Here is a 15,211-nt window from a genome sequence, read left to right on the forward strand (position 1 = left end):
CTCAGGATACAAACACAACAGATCCTGGCCTCAAGGGACTGGGGTGAGGGTAGGGGGAGTCTAATGTCTAAAAAGATCTCTCTCTCTCTCTCTCAGTTCCTTCGTGGGGTTGCTTACATACGCGAAGGCATATGACAACCAAAGTGTGGCTATCACAAGCTTCCAAGGGGTGTTTTGGTACCACAATTTAATTATTTCTGGTGCTTTTTTTGGGGGGGGGGGGCATGTGTTCAGATTTATGATTTCATTGCTGCTTATGGTGATGAAATAGCATCAAAAGTACTGTGGAAATACTTCTGCCTCCAGGTATTAGCAAATAAATGTAACACCTTCCACCAGATTCAGAAGTAATCCTTCAGAAGGTAGAGAAGGATCCCCCTTTCTGTTATCACCATTATCTACAGATGAAGGTGCCAAGATACCACTTTAAAAAACCTGCCGTTGTCCCAGAGCCCTGGCTGTCTGAAGAGAAATTCAAATGAGCATTAGAACTGATAAAGGCTGCCATATTACAGGAGGAAAAAGAGGGCAGGAAAGGAAGCTGGAAGGGAACCCAGTGGCCATCTAATTTAACCTGTTATACTAAAGGTATCCCTCCCCAGCCACTGCATCGAGACCACCAAGCTGGAGGGAGTCAGCACCCCTGGAGACAAGCCATTTGACTTTCAGACAGCTCTAATTGTGAGAAAGTTCTTCTTAGCATCAAGCTGAAATCTGCCTTTTAGGGAAGTTGTCCTCTGGGGTCGATGTGAACAAGCCTAATCTCCTCCTCATGACGGTTCTTCAGACACTTGAGACAGTTCTAATGTCTCCTCTGAGTCTTCTCTCCAGCTAAACAAGCCTGGTTCCTTCAATTGATAAGAATGGATAAAAGAGAAATACCTGTAATCGGACTGGAGAACACTCCTAGAGCATGTGTGTCATCCACCCACTTAATATCAAATCCTTTCTTTCTACAACACAAGAAAGCAAATATTTTATTCCTTAAAATGAGATACAGTTTTATTCACTTGATTAACATTTATTAAGTTCCTATAAAGTTTCATAAAACACATTACACTGAGAAAGGCAGGGAAAGAAATAGAGCCAATCTCATATGAAGTCAAAAGTGGATAATGATACACAGGAAAAAACCCCAACAGCTTGGAGAACAGAAACTGTAGCTGAATTTTAAAAGCAATAATGTCATCACAGAGCACTACCCAGGAGTATTTTATGTTCCCAAGTACTTTACAGACATCAACTAATTAATCCTCACAAGTCCCTGGGGAGGGAATGTACTAAATGCATTATTTGGAAGAGGTATTCTTGTGGGCAGGGGACAAGGGAGAGGTGGAAAGCAGGTACAGGGGAGGGGGTGGAGGAGTACTAGAAGGGATAAGGTGAACTGGGAAGGTTATTTGGATTTAATGCAAATGTAGGCTCAAGGGCATAGAGAGATTACACAGTAAGATGGAGTTCACAGAAAAAAGGCAAAAAGCAAATAATGAAGAAGGGGCAGCTCAACTAAAAGATGCCTTTTGTTTTTTCTTTTGCACTACTGAAGTAAAAACTATGATGAAGTCAGAGGAACTATGATAAAGACAAAGGAAATATAAAATGGATGTCAGACCAGATCAGAAGACAAAGCAGTGGAAAGTTAGTCATTTAGAAGAATTAATAGGCTACCTACTTTGGAGCCATGTAGAATCAATCAATAAGGTTAAACACCTGCTATGTGCTAGGCACTTTCCTAGGCTTTAGATATCCCATTGTTTGCCTTCAAGGAGCTTACAGTCTCTGGAGAGACAGATTACACATATATACACCAGGGTACACAGAACAGACACAAGGCATCTGTGGGAAAGATATTAGCAGTTGGGCAGGGGGGATCAGGAAAGACTTCATGTGGGAAGTGGCCTTGAACTGAGCCCTGAAGGAAGCTAGGGATGCTAGGAGAAGGGAGTGGGATGGGAGTGCATTTTGGGCATGGGAGACAACTCATGCAAAGGCATGAGAAGGGGGATGGAGTACCATCTGTGAAAAGCAAGAAGGCCAATTTGGCTGGAACACAGTACACAAAAAAGGGAGTGATGTGTCAGGAAAGGTAAGATGAGACCAGGCTGTGAAAGGCTTTAAATGCCTGAAGGGAGAGAAGGAGGGAAGGAAGAAAAGAAGGAAAAATGATGAGAGGAAGCAGAGAGGGAGGGAAGGAAAGAAGGAAGCAAGGAAAGAGGAAAGAAAAGAAGGAAGGGAGGAAGGGACTAAGGGAGGAAGGCAGGCATTCAATGTGCCAGGCACTGTGCTAGGTGCTTTATAAAGATCTCATTTCATCCTCACAACAATCTTGGTAGACAGGTGCTATTATCATCCCCATTTTACAGCCGAGGAACCTAAGGAAAGAAAGGTTAAGTGACTTGCCCAGTGTGACACAGCTAGTAAGTATATGAGGTCAGATTTGAATTCAGGTCTTCTGGACTCCAGGCCCAGCACTCTACCCACTGTACTACCACATCTGATCCTACAGGTAAGAGGGAGCTACTGAGGTTTACTGAGCAGGGTGATGACATGTTTAGACCTGCACTTTGGGACAATCACTTCGGTAGCTGTGTGGAGAATGGACTAGAGAAGGTAGAGACTAGACAAGAAGTTCAGTTAAAAGGCTGCTGCAACAATTCAGTAAGCCTATTCACAGCTAGGCTACTACAACAGTTAGGCGATGAGAGTCTGCACGAGGGCGATGGCTGTCAGTGGAGATCTGAAGATGGAGATGAGACGTTGTGGAGGTAGAAACAACAGGCTCTAGGATGCCAAGGTCCAGGTTTAGTCCCAGCTCTGCCATAAGTAGCTGTAGGCCTCTGAGCAAGTCTTTCTTTGGGGGTTTCCATTTTCTCACCAATAAGAGAAGGGGGTTGAACTAGATGTTTACTATGGTCTCTTACAGCTCCAACTCTAGGATTCTATAGTACCCAGTGAATTCACAAGTCTGAAGGCATAACTCCAGCATCTGCCCTCCTGCTTTCTCAAAAAGGTGATTATGTATTAACTTAAGCACACAAATCCAGGCATTACCCACCCCTACTCTCAGGATATCTAGCCAGGAAAAGACCCTTTTGAGGAAAACCAGATAGAAGGAAATTAAAGTGATTTAGGTTAATTAGAAAAAAAGAATTTCCTTGCTGAAAAAGTGATTAAGCACTTCAAGTTACTACAGAGACTGGAGAGGGTTTTTTTCTGGAAAGTTTCAGTAATATGATAACTATCTATCCAAGAAAATTTGCGTGATGAAAAGATAAATTTTATAATTTCTGGAAGATTCTTGTTGCCACAGCCTGAACTGTATATTTGAAAGTGATGGGAAGGGCCTATGGTCTTTCTCTGGCAAAGTCTAGAAAACAAATAATAAATGTTTATCCCTTAAAGACTACAATAAAAGTACTTGGACAATAGCTTTAACATATGCCATTTACTAACAATAACCTAACTTAGAAGATTCCTCTTCTGGGAGAGGATTAAATTGGTTTTTAAAATCTGTTATGCATTTTATAAAAGCAATGTGCCTTTAATACTGACGCTGAAAAAAACTGCAACATATTTTAGACTCCTTGATCTATTTTACATGTTCAGAATTAGGACCTCATGAATTCAATATATAAAGTCATGAATATTTAAATTAATATTTTCAAACAAGAATCATGGCTATCAAGCTGAAGCTCATCAAAGTGAGGTACTAAACACCCTGGAACAACTCAGGTTGGCTTGGACATCATGGTATCTATCATTACAGCCCACACCGGTGAATTCTTGGACATGGGTGTTAGTGACCAAACTCAATTCTGAGAAGCCCCTCTAATCTGGAGCACAACGGGATTCCTGACATGGTCTCTCAGATGCCCTCAGAACCATAGCCAGGTTTCGTTGACTCTAGGGCTAAATTCTAGAGTTACACAAAAGTGGGCTCAGCTCCTGAGCTGGGAAGCACAACTGACACTTTCTGCTCCAGAGAGAAGATCCATTCTCAAGGCTTGGGAGTTCAGTGACCCCATCAGCCCTATTCTTCAAGCACAGAAACAGCAAATGGAAGGTTGTATATGAAGAACAGCAGGAAGGCCGGTTTGTTAGGACCACAGGGAGTGTGAAAGTGTTAAAAAGGCTGGAAAGGTTGGATCCTTTAGGTTGTGAGGTCTTTAAATTCCAAATGGAGGAGTTTATATTTGGTCCAGGGCTAACAGAAAGCCACTAGAGTTTACTGAATAGGAGAGTGACATAGTCAGACCCATGCTTTAAGAAAATCACTTTGGCAAGCTGTGTGGAAGACTGGGGAGAGACTAGAGTTAGGGAAACTAATTAGGAAGCATTACAATATTTACACAGGAAGTGATGAAGGACTGAACTAGGTTGGAGGCTGTATGGGTAGAGGGAAGAGGATGGATGTGAGAGGTATTGTGGAAGTATAAACAACTGATTAGATGTATGGGGTAAGAGAAAATGAGGAGTCAAGGATAATTATGAGGTTGTGAACTGAGGAAGCAGAAGAATGGTGGTACCCTTGACAATAACAGAGAAGTCTGGAAGAAGGATGGGTTGGGAGGAAAAGATATTAAGTTCTGTTTTGAACATCCTGGGTCTGAGATCACAGCCTGAAATGTACTGAAGCTCAAGATGCAGAATAAGACAAATATTTTCAGATATAGTCGATGTGGGAATTTGCTTTACTTGTCTCTACTCCTTGCTGTTTCATGAGCCTCCATCTCTTGGCTGTGGGCATTTCTCTGGCCCTCCCCCGTGCCTGGAACGTTTCCCTCCTCATCTCCACCTACTGACCTCTCTGGCTTCCGTTAAGTCCCAACCCAAATCCTCCCTCTTAACACCAGTGCCTGTTCTCTCTTAACTATTTTCCATTTGTCCTGTAATGAGCATGTTCAAGCATCTCTGTTTTTTGTCTCCTCCATTAGAATGTAAGCTCCTGGAGGACAGGGACTGTCTTTTGCTTCTTCTTTTATCTACAGTGCTTAGCACAGTACCTGGCACATAGCAGGCACTTAATTTTTTCTGACCAACTTATTACAAGGGCTTTTTTTTTTTCAACACCAGGAGGGGTAGGAAGTCAAGATGGATATGGATAGGAGAGGAAAAAAAAGAAAGACAAGTGGATAACTGAGGTATCTTTTTTTTTTTAATGCAGAGAAGAGAACACAAGGAAGTCTGGTAAGAAGCACAGATAAGACAGACAGCTTTGAAAGCTACAGGTTGAACTTCTTATATATGTTGGAAGAAAAACAAGTTGTACATAACAGACACCTGCAGGATGTTTTCTTGTGAAATCCTTTTTCCCCCTCTGTTTTACTATCTATAGAAAATGCCCATTTAATTGGTTTTGCTTGTTAATTTCAGAATAAAACAACAGCAACAGGCAGCTGACAAGGAAGGACTAGAGCTCAGTAAAGAGACTACGCCTGGATATGGAGTCAACTGGTTAGTGAAAAAGCATCTGTAAGCACGCAGCATGTGCCAGGCATGATACTCAGTACTGGGGATAAAAAGAAAACGTAGCCCCTGTCCTCTAGGCGCTTAGATTCTAATGAGGAGAGACACTGGGTAATTAATTAGGTACATACAAGACAGGAAATGTGTACAGAAAAGATGGAAGGTAATCTGAGAAGGGAATGGATTAGCAGTGGAAGGGATTGGGAAAGACCTCCAGTAGAAGGTGGTTATCTAAGAGGCAGAGGTGAGGCACAGAGACAGGAAATGAAAAGTCATGTTCAAGGAGCTGCAAGTAGACCACTGAAGCTGGACCGTAGAGTTTGGGGAAGGGACCAACATATAACAAGACTAGAAAGAAAGGTAGGAAAAGGTGAAATTATAAAGAATTTTAAATGCCGAACAGAAGAATTTATATTTTATTCTGTAGATAATAGGGAACCAGTGAGAAGGAGTGGGGAGGTGGTGGTGGAGCTATGCTTTAGAAAAACCACTCTGGCAGATGAGTACAGATCTGGATGTCATCTGCATAGAGATGATAAATTAAATGCATCCTTCCTTCATCTCATTGATCCCATTCATTATTACATCTTGTCTATTCTTCCTTCAAGAAGCCCTTTGTATCCAACCAATCTCTTCCATTATCATTGCAAAGTAATTGAGGCCCTTATTATTTAATGCCTGTATCACTCCCAACAATCTTCTAACTGCTTTTTTCTGCCTCTAGTCTTTTCTCCATTCAATCTCTCTTTTACTTATCTACATAAAGGATCTCAAAGTTGGAAGGGATGTTAGCTCACCCCACACCTGAAAAAGAATTGCCACTACAACCAAGATGAAAAGAGGCCATTGGACACAAAACCCCCAAGGAGGGAGAGGCTGCTACCTTTAGAATTACAGTAGCTACAGTAACTTCTTAACACAGTGCTTTGATCCTATTCAAAATCCTTTATGAAAAAAATGCAAGTTGGTTTGCAAATGCCTGCAGGACAAAGCTCCTCAGCCTAATTTCTACGTTTATGTTTTACGTTTAGTAATCTGAACCCTTCCAGGGCGTAGCCATTCTCATTTTATTACTCCTCAACACAAATTTATTTCCAAAACTCCTCACTGAAATGACTCAGTGCACGGTCAGTTCTGCCTCTGTCTGCCCAAGTTGTTTTTCCAAGAGAAATATTCTACTCCTTCTTCTGTAACCATTTTTAAAGATCCCACTCCATTCCCATGGCCTCCATGAAGAACTGATTTAAGCAATCTAGCCGCACCTCTGATCTACCCCTTTTCCAAACTCCTATCACAGAACTACATAAAGGAAGAGAACATTAGCAGCTCTCCAGTCCAGCCTCCCAGACCATGAAATTGTTCTTTCTAAAACATGCCTGAATGAGGGATATATCATCTCTCTGAAGACTTCCGGCCACAGGAGCTCACACTAATAGCCCAAGCTGCTCCACCACTACATCTCCTGGCCTTTCAAACAACAGAGAATACATCTGTTCTTTCTTCAGTGCAGTGATCATCAGTTTCTTTATCTCCCTCCCTCCCCCATCCTTCTTTTCCAGCCTCAATATCTTTAGGTCCTCCAAATGTTTCTCACATCACATGATTTCTACATCTCAGTAAGAATGCCATTCTGTTTGTTGGAGAGAATGACAGGGAGTAGGGAGGGAAAGAAGAAATCAAGTAGCTCTGCCTTCTATTATTATATCTCCAACAGGCCTCCTTTATCCTTTTCTTAATCTTCTCCAAACATATCTGAAAATACTCTTCTTTCTTGGCTGTCACCTCTTGGACTCTCTTCTGCTAGGCTGTGTCCCTCTTTTCTATTTATCCTCACTCACATGCCCCTTCCTTCATCTTCTGGACACATCTTTTAAAAACTCGAGCTAATAAGAGAGCACGTTTGTGGCACACTGGTTTCTACCTGTGTGTCCTGCTGCCCCTTCTTTGACAGAGTTTTCAATGTTTTTTTTTCCCCTTAAGACTCTCCTATGCTACAAAGAGCTGTGCCTCTCTTCAGAGTCTCTGACCAAGTCATCACACCCTTCTTTCCTCTTATCTTTGTTTTGATCCACTCTGCCTAGCATTCCCTTCCCTTGCTCCTAGGAATCTCAAGATCAGTTTGTCTTCCCCAAGGTTCCTACCATCTCCCCTTCCACAAGTTCTTTCTTGTTTGTTAGAATTTGGTACACTGGAAAGAATACAGGTTCTAGAGTCAGAGGGTCTGGGTTCAAATTTTACCTCTGACACATACAAGTCACTGAAACTCCACTGGCCTCAAGCCAGTAATGCCATTTGTAAAACAGGGCTGAGTTGGGGGGAGAGACCAGACAGTTTCCGAGTTCCTTAACACATCGAAGCTATAATCCTAAAACATCCACAATAATTCCTTTTGTTGCTTTCTCTGCCTTATGGGAAAATAAATTAACACCAAGTCCAGTCAAGGATTTATCAGATGCTCTGCTTTTAAAAGAATGAGACTTCTAGCAGATGCTTGCCTTGTCAAATTCTCTTCCCACACAAATTATCACCAAATTCTGCTACCCATGCCAGTCTTATAGTCTGTCTTAGAAAAATATCATCTATATTCTCTACCTGGCTGGGTCATTTATACCCCTATAACAATACTGTTTCTATTTTTTCTCTATTTACATGTTAGTAAATGTTCTTTTGTATTTTTACTCTCATGTTCTCAAATACAAACATACTTTCTTTATGTGGTGTTACATCCACTTCCTTTCTATTTAATCTCCTTTTGAACAATGTAAACATTTCTAATGTCATATTCTAGTCATAAATCTTGTGCCAAGTTTCAGTGAAACCTATCAAATTTTACTTTCCTGAATTCAAGAACCATTTTTTGCTATCTATACTTTGTTGTCAGAGTCAATAAACATTTATTAAGCACCTACTATGTGCCAGAAACTGTGCTAAATGCTGAGAGTACAAAGAAAGAAATAAGATAGTTCCTGCCATCAAGGAGCTCAAAGTCTAATGGGGGAGACAATACAAAAAAAGGAGCTGAAATGGTGTGTGTGTGTGTGTGTAGTGGTAGTGGTATGTACCCCGTAGGAGGGAACATGATGTGGTTTTGTAGCCAAAGTGGGAAATGAGTTGAGGAGGTACAAGTTACAGATCTGAATTCATCTTGCAGAATGATGAATTTCTATAGATCTTAAAATGTAGGAGAACAGCTGGGTGGAAAATGATGCAGAGAATTTCTTGGGTGCCCTCTTTAAATGGTAGAAGATCTAGGAGTAGCTCTCCAATGTCTAACCTCCACCCTCTTCAAGCAGAGGGAGGAAGGGGTCTATTGTACTTGTATATGGAAGCTGAGAGTATACACATTATTCGCCTAAGTTGTATCATGTACTGCCCCCCTCCCCAAACATGCCAGTTTCTATTGTGTGTGTACGTATATCTATCTATCTATCTATCTATCTATCTATCTATCTATCTATCTATCTACCTATCTATCTAATCTATCTATCTATCTCACAGTCTCTGTCATCTTTTGGAGATACAGTCTTAAGACATGTTGTGATAGCACACATTTTCACTTGCTTTGTCAGATCTAGCATCATCAATAGATCTCTTCATCTTGATGGTAACAGAACTCTGCCACAAATTCTGGTTTGTGCCTGTGAATATTCTTTGTGTTCTGTGGAATATGGGATGGTACTTTTTCAGAGTATAGCAAATTATTCTTTGAAGATAAATCTGATATCTAATGTAGAGTTCCAAAAAGAAAATGTTTCTTCTCTTTCCTTGATGTCTCAATCTTTCACTTACCTAACTCTAGACAATGATTTTGGTCCTCTTGTGCCTGAATAATTTTGCTTTAAAATTATTTTTTTCATTTTATATAAGAAAACTTTATCATTTCTAATAAGATAGAAATGTACTTCAGATGGACTCCAAGCCTTTCACCTTCTTTAGTAGACTAGCTTATAGTGTGTTAGATACAGCTGGTGATCAACTCAGGCAGAAAAACATACCTTATGTGTTCTATGTAACATGGCAAGAGTTTCTTCTGTATCAATATTTCCTTGTCTCTAAGTTGAAAAAAGTATTTGACAACACTCCCACTCTTCAACTAAATCCTTAGTCTGCCTGCAAACTCACTGAAAACTACTTGTTTATTATGTTAGCCAGGGTTCCTAAAAACGCTCATGTCTCCCCTTTTCCTGGCAGTTCACTTACTAGCAATATTGGTAATTAGCACTTAGGAAGGTATTCCTCTACCCTTATAGAAGAAACATATAGAATTAACAAAATCTTCTATATGGTCAGAAAAACATCTTTTACAGAGTAATAAGTAGTATAAGCAATGGTCTATAATATTCTAATACTTAAACTATACCACTTAGTATAGCACTTAATCATATTTTGTTTTATGTGTGGATGCCTCATCTTCCTGGAAAGCCTACAAACTTCTTGAGGGGTGAATCTATGTCATTATATTTGTTCTGACTCCCCCACAGTACAAAGAGAATGATTAAGTAGGCTATAGGCACTCAATAAATAATTACCAAATGAAAGAGTGAGAAAGTGAGGAAAGTGAGAGAAGAGATGACAGAGGCAAGTATTACTGAAAGATAGGTTTTAAATAAATACCTGTTAATTGGATAAGAAATATTTGACATGTTAATGTTAAAGTTAAGAATTGTGAATATATAGTAATCAAAAGAACTGATATTCAAAGTGAATAAGTGGCAGGGTACAAGCAGTTGAACGAGTAGTAGAAAGTTTTGAGAAATAAGACAGAAATAATTCAAGGGCTTGAAGGATTGATTCTTAAGCAAATATGATTAAATTTAAATGTGGTTAGGTGAAGAAGCATGGAGATCCTTTTGGATTTGTGGGGACAAAAGAATAAGATTCTTTACTACAAAGATATTTAGAAAAAGACTGAACTCAACACTAGAGAATATTCTGTGGGGTGAAAAATTTGTTAGTCCTAGTTAGACACAGGCCCAAACCACTAGAGTAATCTTTTCCCACACTAATCTCTACAAGGTTTAGCAGAAAGTAGTCAAAAATGACAGAGTCAAGTTGAGGACAGTCACTTTGAAGAGATTTGGGAGAAAATGGTATGAGCAAGGTCAAGGGTAAAGAAAGTTTCTAGCTATTGTAGTTAAGTCTAAGCAAAGTACTTGATAGCCATATGATCCTATCTGAATAGCGGTAAAAAGCCTTTTAGTGGAAGCCAAAAAAGAAGCAGTCAGAAGAATTTAAGGCAAACTTAGGGAGATGAAGTCCAGACACATAGTGAGACCAACAGACAGGCTACAAGAAACAGTTTGGATTCCTTTAAGAGCTAAGACAAAATAGCAAGGCCAACTGGAAACCATTACACCATTCAAAGGAGTAAATGCAAAGAAAGCAAGTCAAGGGCAATAGATCTTTGAGTGAGAAATGATCTGGTACATAGGGTGTCTACAAAGACTAATTAGTATCTTAAGGAGTGTGAAAGAGTTTGAAAAGGCATTAATTGTGCAGAATTATTTTTTATGACAGTATTGGTAAAAAAAAATTCTAAACTTTAGGGACATAAGTTCACTTGAAGCTGTAGTCATTCTTAGGAAAACTGAAGACATACAAGTGTTTGCAGAAGGGTTTCCAAAGTATCTTTACCCCAAATCCCCCTACCATCCCCAACCATGCAAGAACACTCACTGATAGCTGCAGAAGACACGTAGGAGGTCTTCGGTGCGAAATTCCTGAGGAAAGTCATAGATTTCAATGACATGGGGAAGTTCACAATCGCTGATATCAAGTTCACGAGCTTCATAGTTGTAATAATCAAATCTAGGTTCCTGGAGACTCTTCCTGTTGTTCGAACTCCCAGATAACTAGGGAGGAGGAGGAAGCACATCAGTGACTGAGCCATGAAGCCAAAATATTGTAAATCTGTCTCCTATGTGAATATCTTCTTTGTTCATCCAGCCCCTACTCTCTGACTCTAGTCTTTTTATCATTAAGATTGTACATGATGGGGACAATGATGGGAATAAGGCTTTTTATAAAACCTTACGAACTTTTAATGAACTTCCACTGAGGACAGGTAGCACCAGAAACTGAATTCTCACCTACGTGCCAGCACATAAAGAAATAAACACTGATAAATGCAGGGAGTTATAAATGGTGTGTTTTAGTGAATGAACTATGGATCCTGACTCAGGAGATGGATTAATGACACTTGTAATTTTTGTACTTATGGATCAGATTTATCATGTAGTGTGCATGCTTTTTCAATTTAACAACACAGGGGAAAAAATCTATGTATTACTTTCTGTTGACCAAGTTAAGAAGGCTGAGGAAGAGGATGACAGAATTTCCTTGAAAAAGAATTTTCTCCAAGGTAAATGATATAAGGAGGTATACTCAGGATCACTGGCTTTGAAGCTATCTAAAGGAATCATTTTGACTAGACTGAAGTGATGAATTTGTAAAGGGCTAGTGGGGGAAACAGTAATACAAAATTTGACATCCTAAAAGTCAACTGAAAAGATTTATTCTTGGCCTACTCAAATGCCGAAATGGAATCAATATAAAAGTCTTTCCATTGGGAGAACTTTTACTGGGCCTAGCATATAAAGGTGCTTAATAAATGCTTGTTCATTGATTGATTGATACCTGTTTGTTTAAATCAGATCTTCAAGATCATCAAATGGGAGTGGGGATGTAGAAAGCAGCAGTAAAGCCAGTACACTGACTACTATGCTTCCTGTTTGTCAGTAGCAGAACACAGTGACCACCCAAGGTTACCTCACCCCGACATAGTGGCAAAGAGGTAGGATGTTCCCCGGAAGTTTCACCATGCTTGCTCCTACCCTTCACTACAGTCCCAAATGTGTATTCCTTGACATTCCAAGCCAGAAATAATAGATAAAGTAGTGGTGAGTGACAAGTCATGTTCTTCTGATGGAGAAGAGAACCAAAAAAGAAGAGAGGAAGGTGGTTTAAGAATATGGAGGGTGCAGCTGAAAAATGAATTGTTGTTACATACCTCTAATTCTATGTTAAAAGAGAAACAGAATATCAACAACCTAATTGAGGAATTTAAGCAACAAGAGAAAGATATCCAAAAGCTCCAAGTTCCAGCATTGATTCTATGATGTACTCTGTTGATTTGCGGACAATTCCGTAAAAAGGCAGTGTGAATCCTGAAGTACATTATGATGGCTACCTACTGACACATGATTATCTGCAAAGTATCTTGGAAATAAAGGTAAGTACTCCAACTTAATGATATGTGTTAATTTTAAAGAGAAATCTTGTCTGGTGATTAATGTAAGAACAAATGATGCTGCTACAAGAAACCCAGAAAGTGTTGTTGGGAATATGAAGTCCTGGGCAAGAAACTTTAGGGACATAGGTTGGGTTTTCATCAGAATTGGTGATTTAAGGGCCTGGGCTTCAGAAGGGAAAGGCAGACTTGGGAAGTATACAATTTATTAAGATGGTGGTTAAGAATGGGATTTAGATTTCTGGACAACAGCTTAAAACGTAAGAATGACAGACTTGGTCGGGGAGGTTGACAAATACATGTTTACTGGACTCTGGCAAATATGCTCAGAAAGGTTTTAACTGAAAAAAAAAAAAGAAAGAAAACTGGAAGAAACTTGCCCACATACCTCTGCCAAATTAGATATCACAGAGGGTAACAGGTTCAACACAGAATAGCAGCAGGAGTATCTGATAATTCATAAAAGATAAAAATCTAAGAAAACAGTTAGGAATAATATTATGGTCTTAGATACTTATGCACAAATATATAAAGTATAAGTAATAATAAGGAAGGTGAACTGGATATCCCAATACAAGAAAGCAAATTTCACCTCAGTGAAACTTGGTAAGGTAGGAATCACAACTGGAATATGACTCTAAAAGGGTTTACCTCATTCAAAAGGAACAACAGAATCAATAAAGAAGGGCACAGAATTGTATATTAAAAAGATATACTCATGTGAAGAAATTAAGGAACCAAAGCAGGGGAAAGTAAGACAGATATGAGTATTTGGATGAAGATCAACAGAATGGGGGGATATCCTATAGACCACTGGAAAACAGGAAAACAAATGAGGTGTTCCAGAGGAACTCCTAAGAAAAAGAAAGAAGGAAATAAATGTGAAATACATCAAGAGGCAGATAACAAGCCTGGCATGAAAACCAGATATAACAGTGATAGGAGACTTCAATTATCTAGATATCTCCTGGAACTCTGTCAAATTAACAGAATGAATAAATTGGCTTGCTTAACTTAAAATTTCTTCCCTCAAAAGGTGGAAGAAGCAACAAGAGAAAATGTTATTCTGGACCTGATTTTGGCCAACAAGAAAAAACCCATGCCTCAAGTAATGAAGATGGGAACCTTTGGGAAAAGTAACTGCTCCAACTTGGCATTCATGATAGAAAAGAAGAAGAAAGCCAGGCATAGTTTGTCATATAACCCTAAATTTTAGAAAAGTAGTTTTCAAAGGGTTCAGAGAAAGGATAGTTATGGTCCCTTGGCCTAAAATTCTGTAAAGGAAGTCATACTAAGGGGGATGGAAAGCTCTAAAAAAGGAAATTCTGAACACGCAAACAGTAACAATTAAAATGAGTCAGAAAAGAGGGAGGTATTTAAATGGACCAATGTTTGACCAGGGAATTCGACTTTGGGCTTTAAAACAAAACACATATGTAAGGTAGAAGCAAGGGGAAGAAATGGGGAAAACAAACAGAAAGCATGATGTGGTACTTTAAGAATAGTGTCAAAACTCAGAGGGAACTGAGGTTAGAAATAAAGGCTATGGACAATAAAAGGGGCTTTTTATTTTTAAAGCTATATTAGGAAGAAGAGGATCAAAGAAGGGTTAGATCCGATATGAGATGAGGATAATGGGATACAGAGAGAAGATAGATCTATTTAATTCTTGTCTCTGAACTGGAAAAAAGAGAATAAATCTGATTCACAGTGAATTGAAGCATGAGATTAAGAAGATATTAAGTGAGCATGTAGTTGCCCTTGATGGTTCACATAACCAGATCTGGATAAGCTATGTATATCAGGGTCCTGATTGCTAAGCCATTGTCAGCGATTTTTAAAAGATTGTGGAGACTGGGAGAGATGCTCCAGGGTTGTTAAATGGCAAAATGTCTTAATTTTCAAAGAAGGGGAGAATGCCTACTAATGATTGCACTAATTAAGCACTTACTTTGTGCCAGGCTTGCTACTAAGTAGGAGGGATACAAAGAGAAGCAAGGAAGACAGTCCTTGCCCTCAATCAGCTTACATCCTAATGGGGAAAAAAATATACATAGAGGAGCCAGAAGGGTTGGATGAGATACGAACAAGGCATAAAAGTGTAGTGGAAACCAAGTTCTCAGCAAGGTAAGCTGAAAGCTCACCTTTCAGATCCTCAAGACACAGAGACAGTCTAAGGTTATAGTAAGCTAAGATGAAGATGGTGGCCAGAGAGTAGGCAGTAACATAGTGAGGCAATGGCTGGGAAATAGAGTGGAGGCCTGGTTCCCCAGCAAGATAAGGCTTTTGAAACCTTATCTATCAGAGCTGAAGAGGTCAGGGTGTAGTTCAAGGTTGAAGGGGTTGAAAGGAAGGAAGACAAGGATGTTAGTATAATAAGAGAATGCTACAGACAAAGTGTGTCTAGATTTTGGCAAAACATTTGACAAATTTTTTCATGTCTCTTTGCAGGGAAAAAAAAGGAAGGATACGAGCTGAATTATACTACAGTTAGGT

General features: G+C 39.5%; 1 protein-coding gene across 3 annotated transcripts in view; it reads right to left on the reverse strand.

Moving 5' to 3' along the window:
- R3HCC1L (R3H domain and coiled-coil containing 1 like) overlaps positions 1-15,211 on the reverse strand; it is a 96,307-nt gene that overhangs the window by 10,660 nt on the left and 70,436 nt on the right. For 2 of the 3 annotated variants that reach the window (XM_020996810.2, XM_020996809.2), the window contains 2 exons: positions 11,143-11,318; positions 883-953 (listed from right to left, as the gene is read on the reverse strand). In XM_020996810.2, coding sequence (XP_020852469.1) covers positions 883-953; positions 11,143-11,318 — 247 coding nt within the window. Of the gene's footprint in view, positions 1-718; positions 849-882; positions 954-11,142; positions 11,319-15,211 lie in introns of all 3 variants that reach the window. The other variant, XR_013485220.1, reaches the window with a different exon arrangement.

Source organism: Phascolarctos cinereus, unplaced genomic scaffold, assembly GCF_003287225.1.
Source record: "Phascolarctos cinereus isolate Bilbo 61053 unplaced genomic scaffold, phaCin_HiC Scaffold_3;HRSCAF=262, whole genome shotgun sequence".
In the NCBI taxonomy this organism is placed as follows: Eukaryota; Metazoa; Chordata; class Mammalia; order Diprotodontia; family Phascolarctidae; genus Phascolarctos; species Phascolarctos cinereus.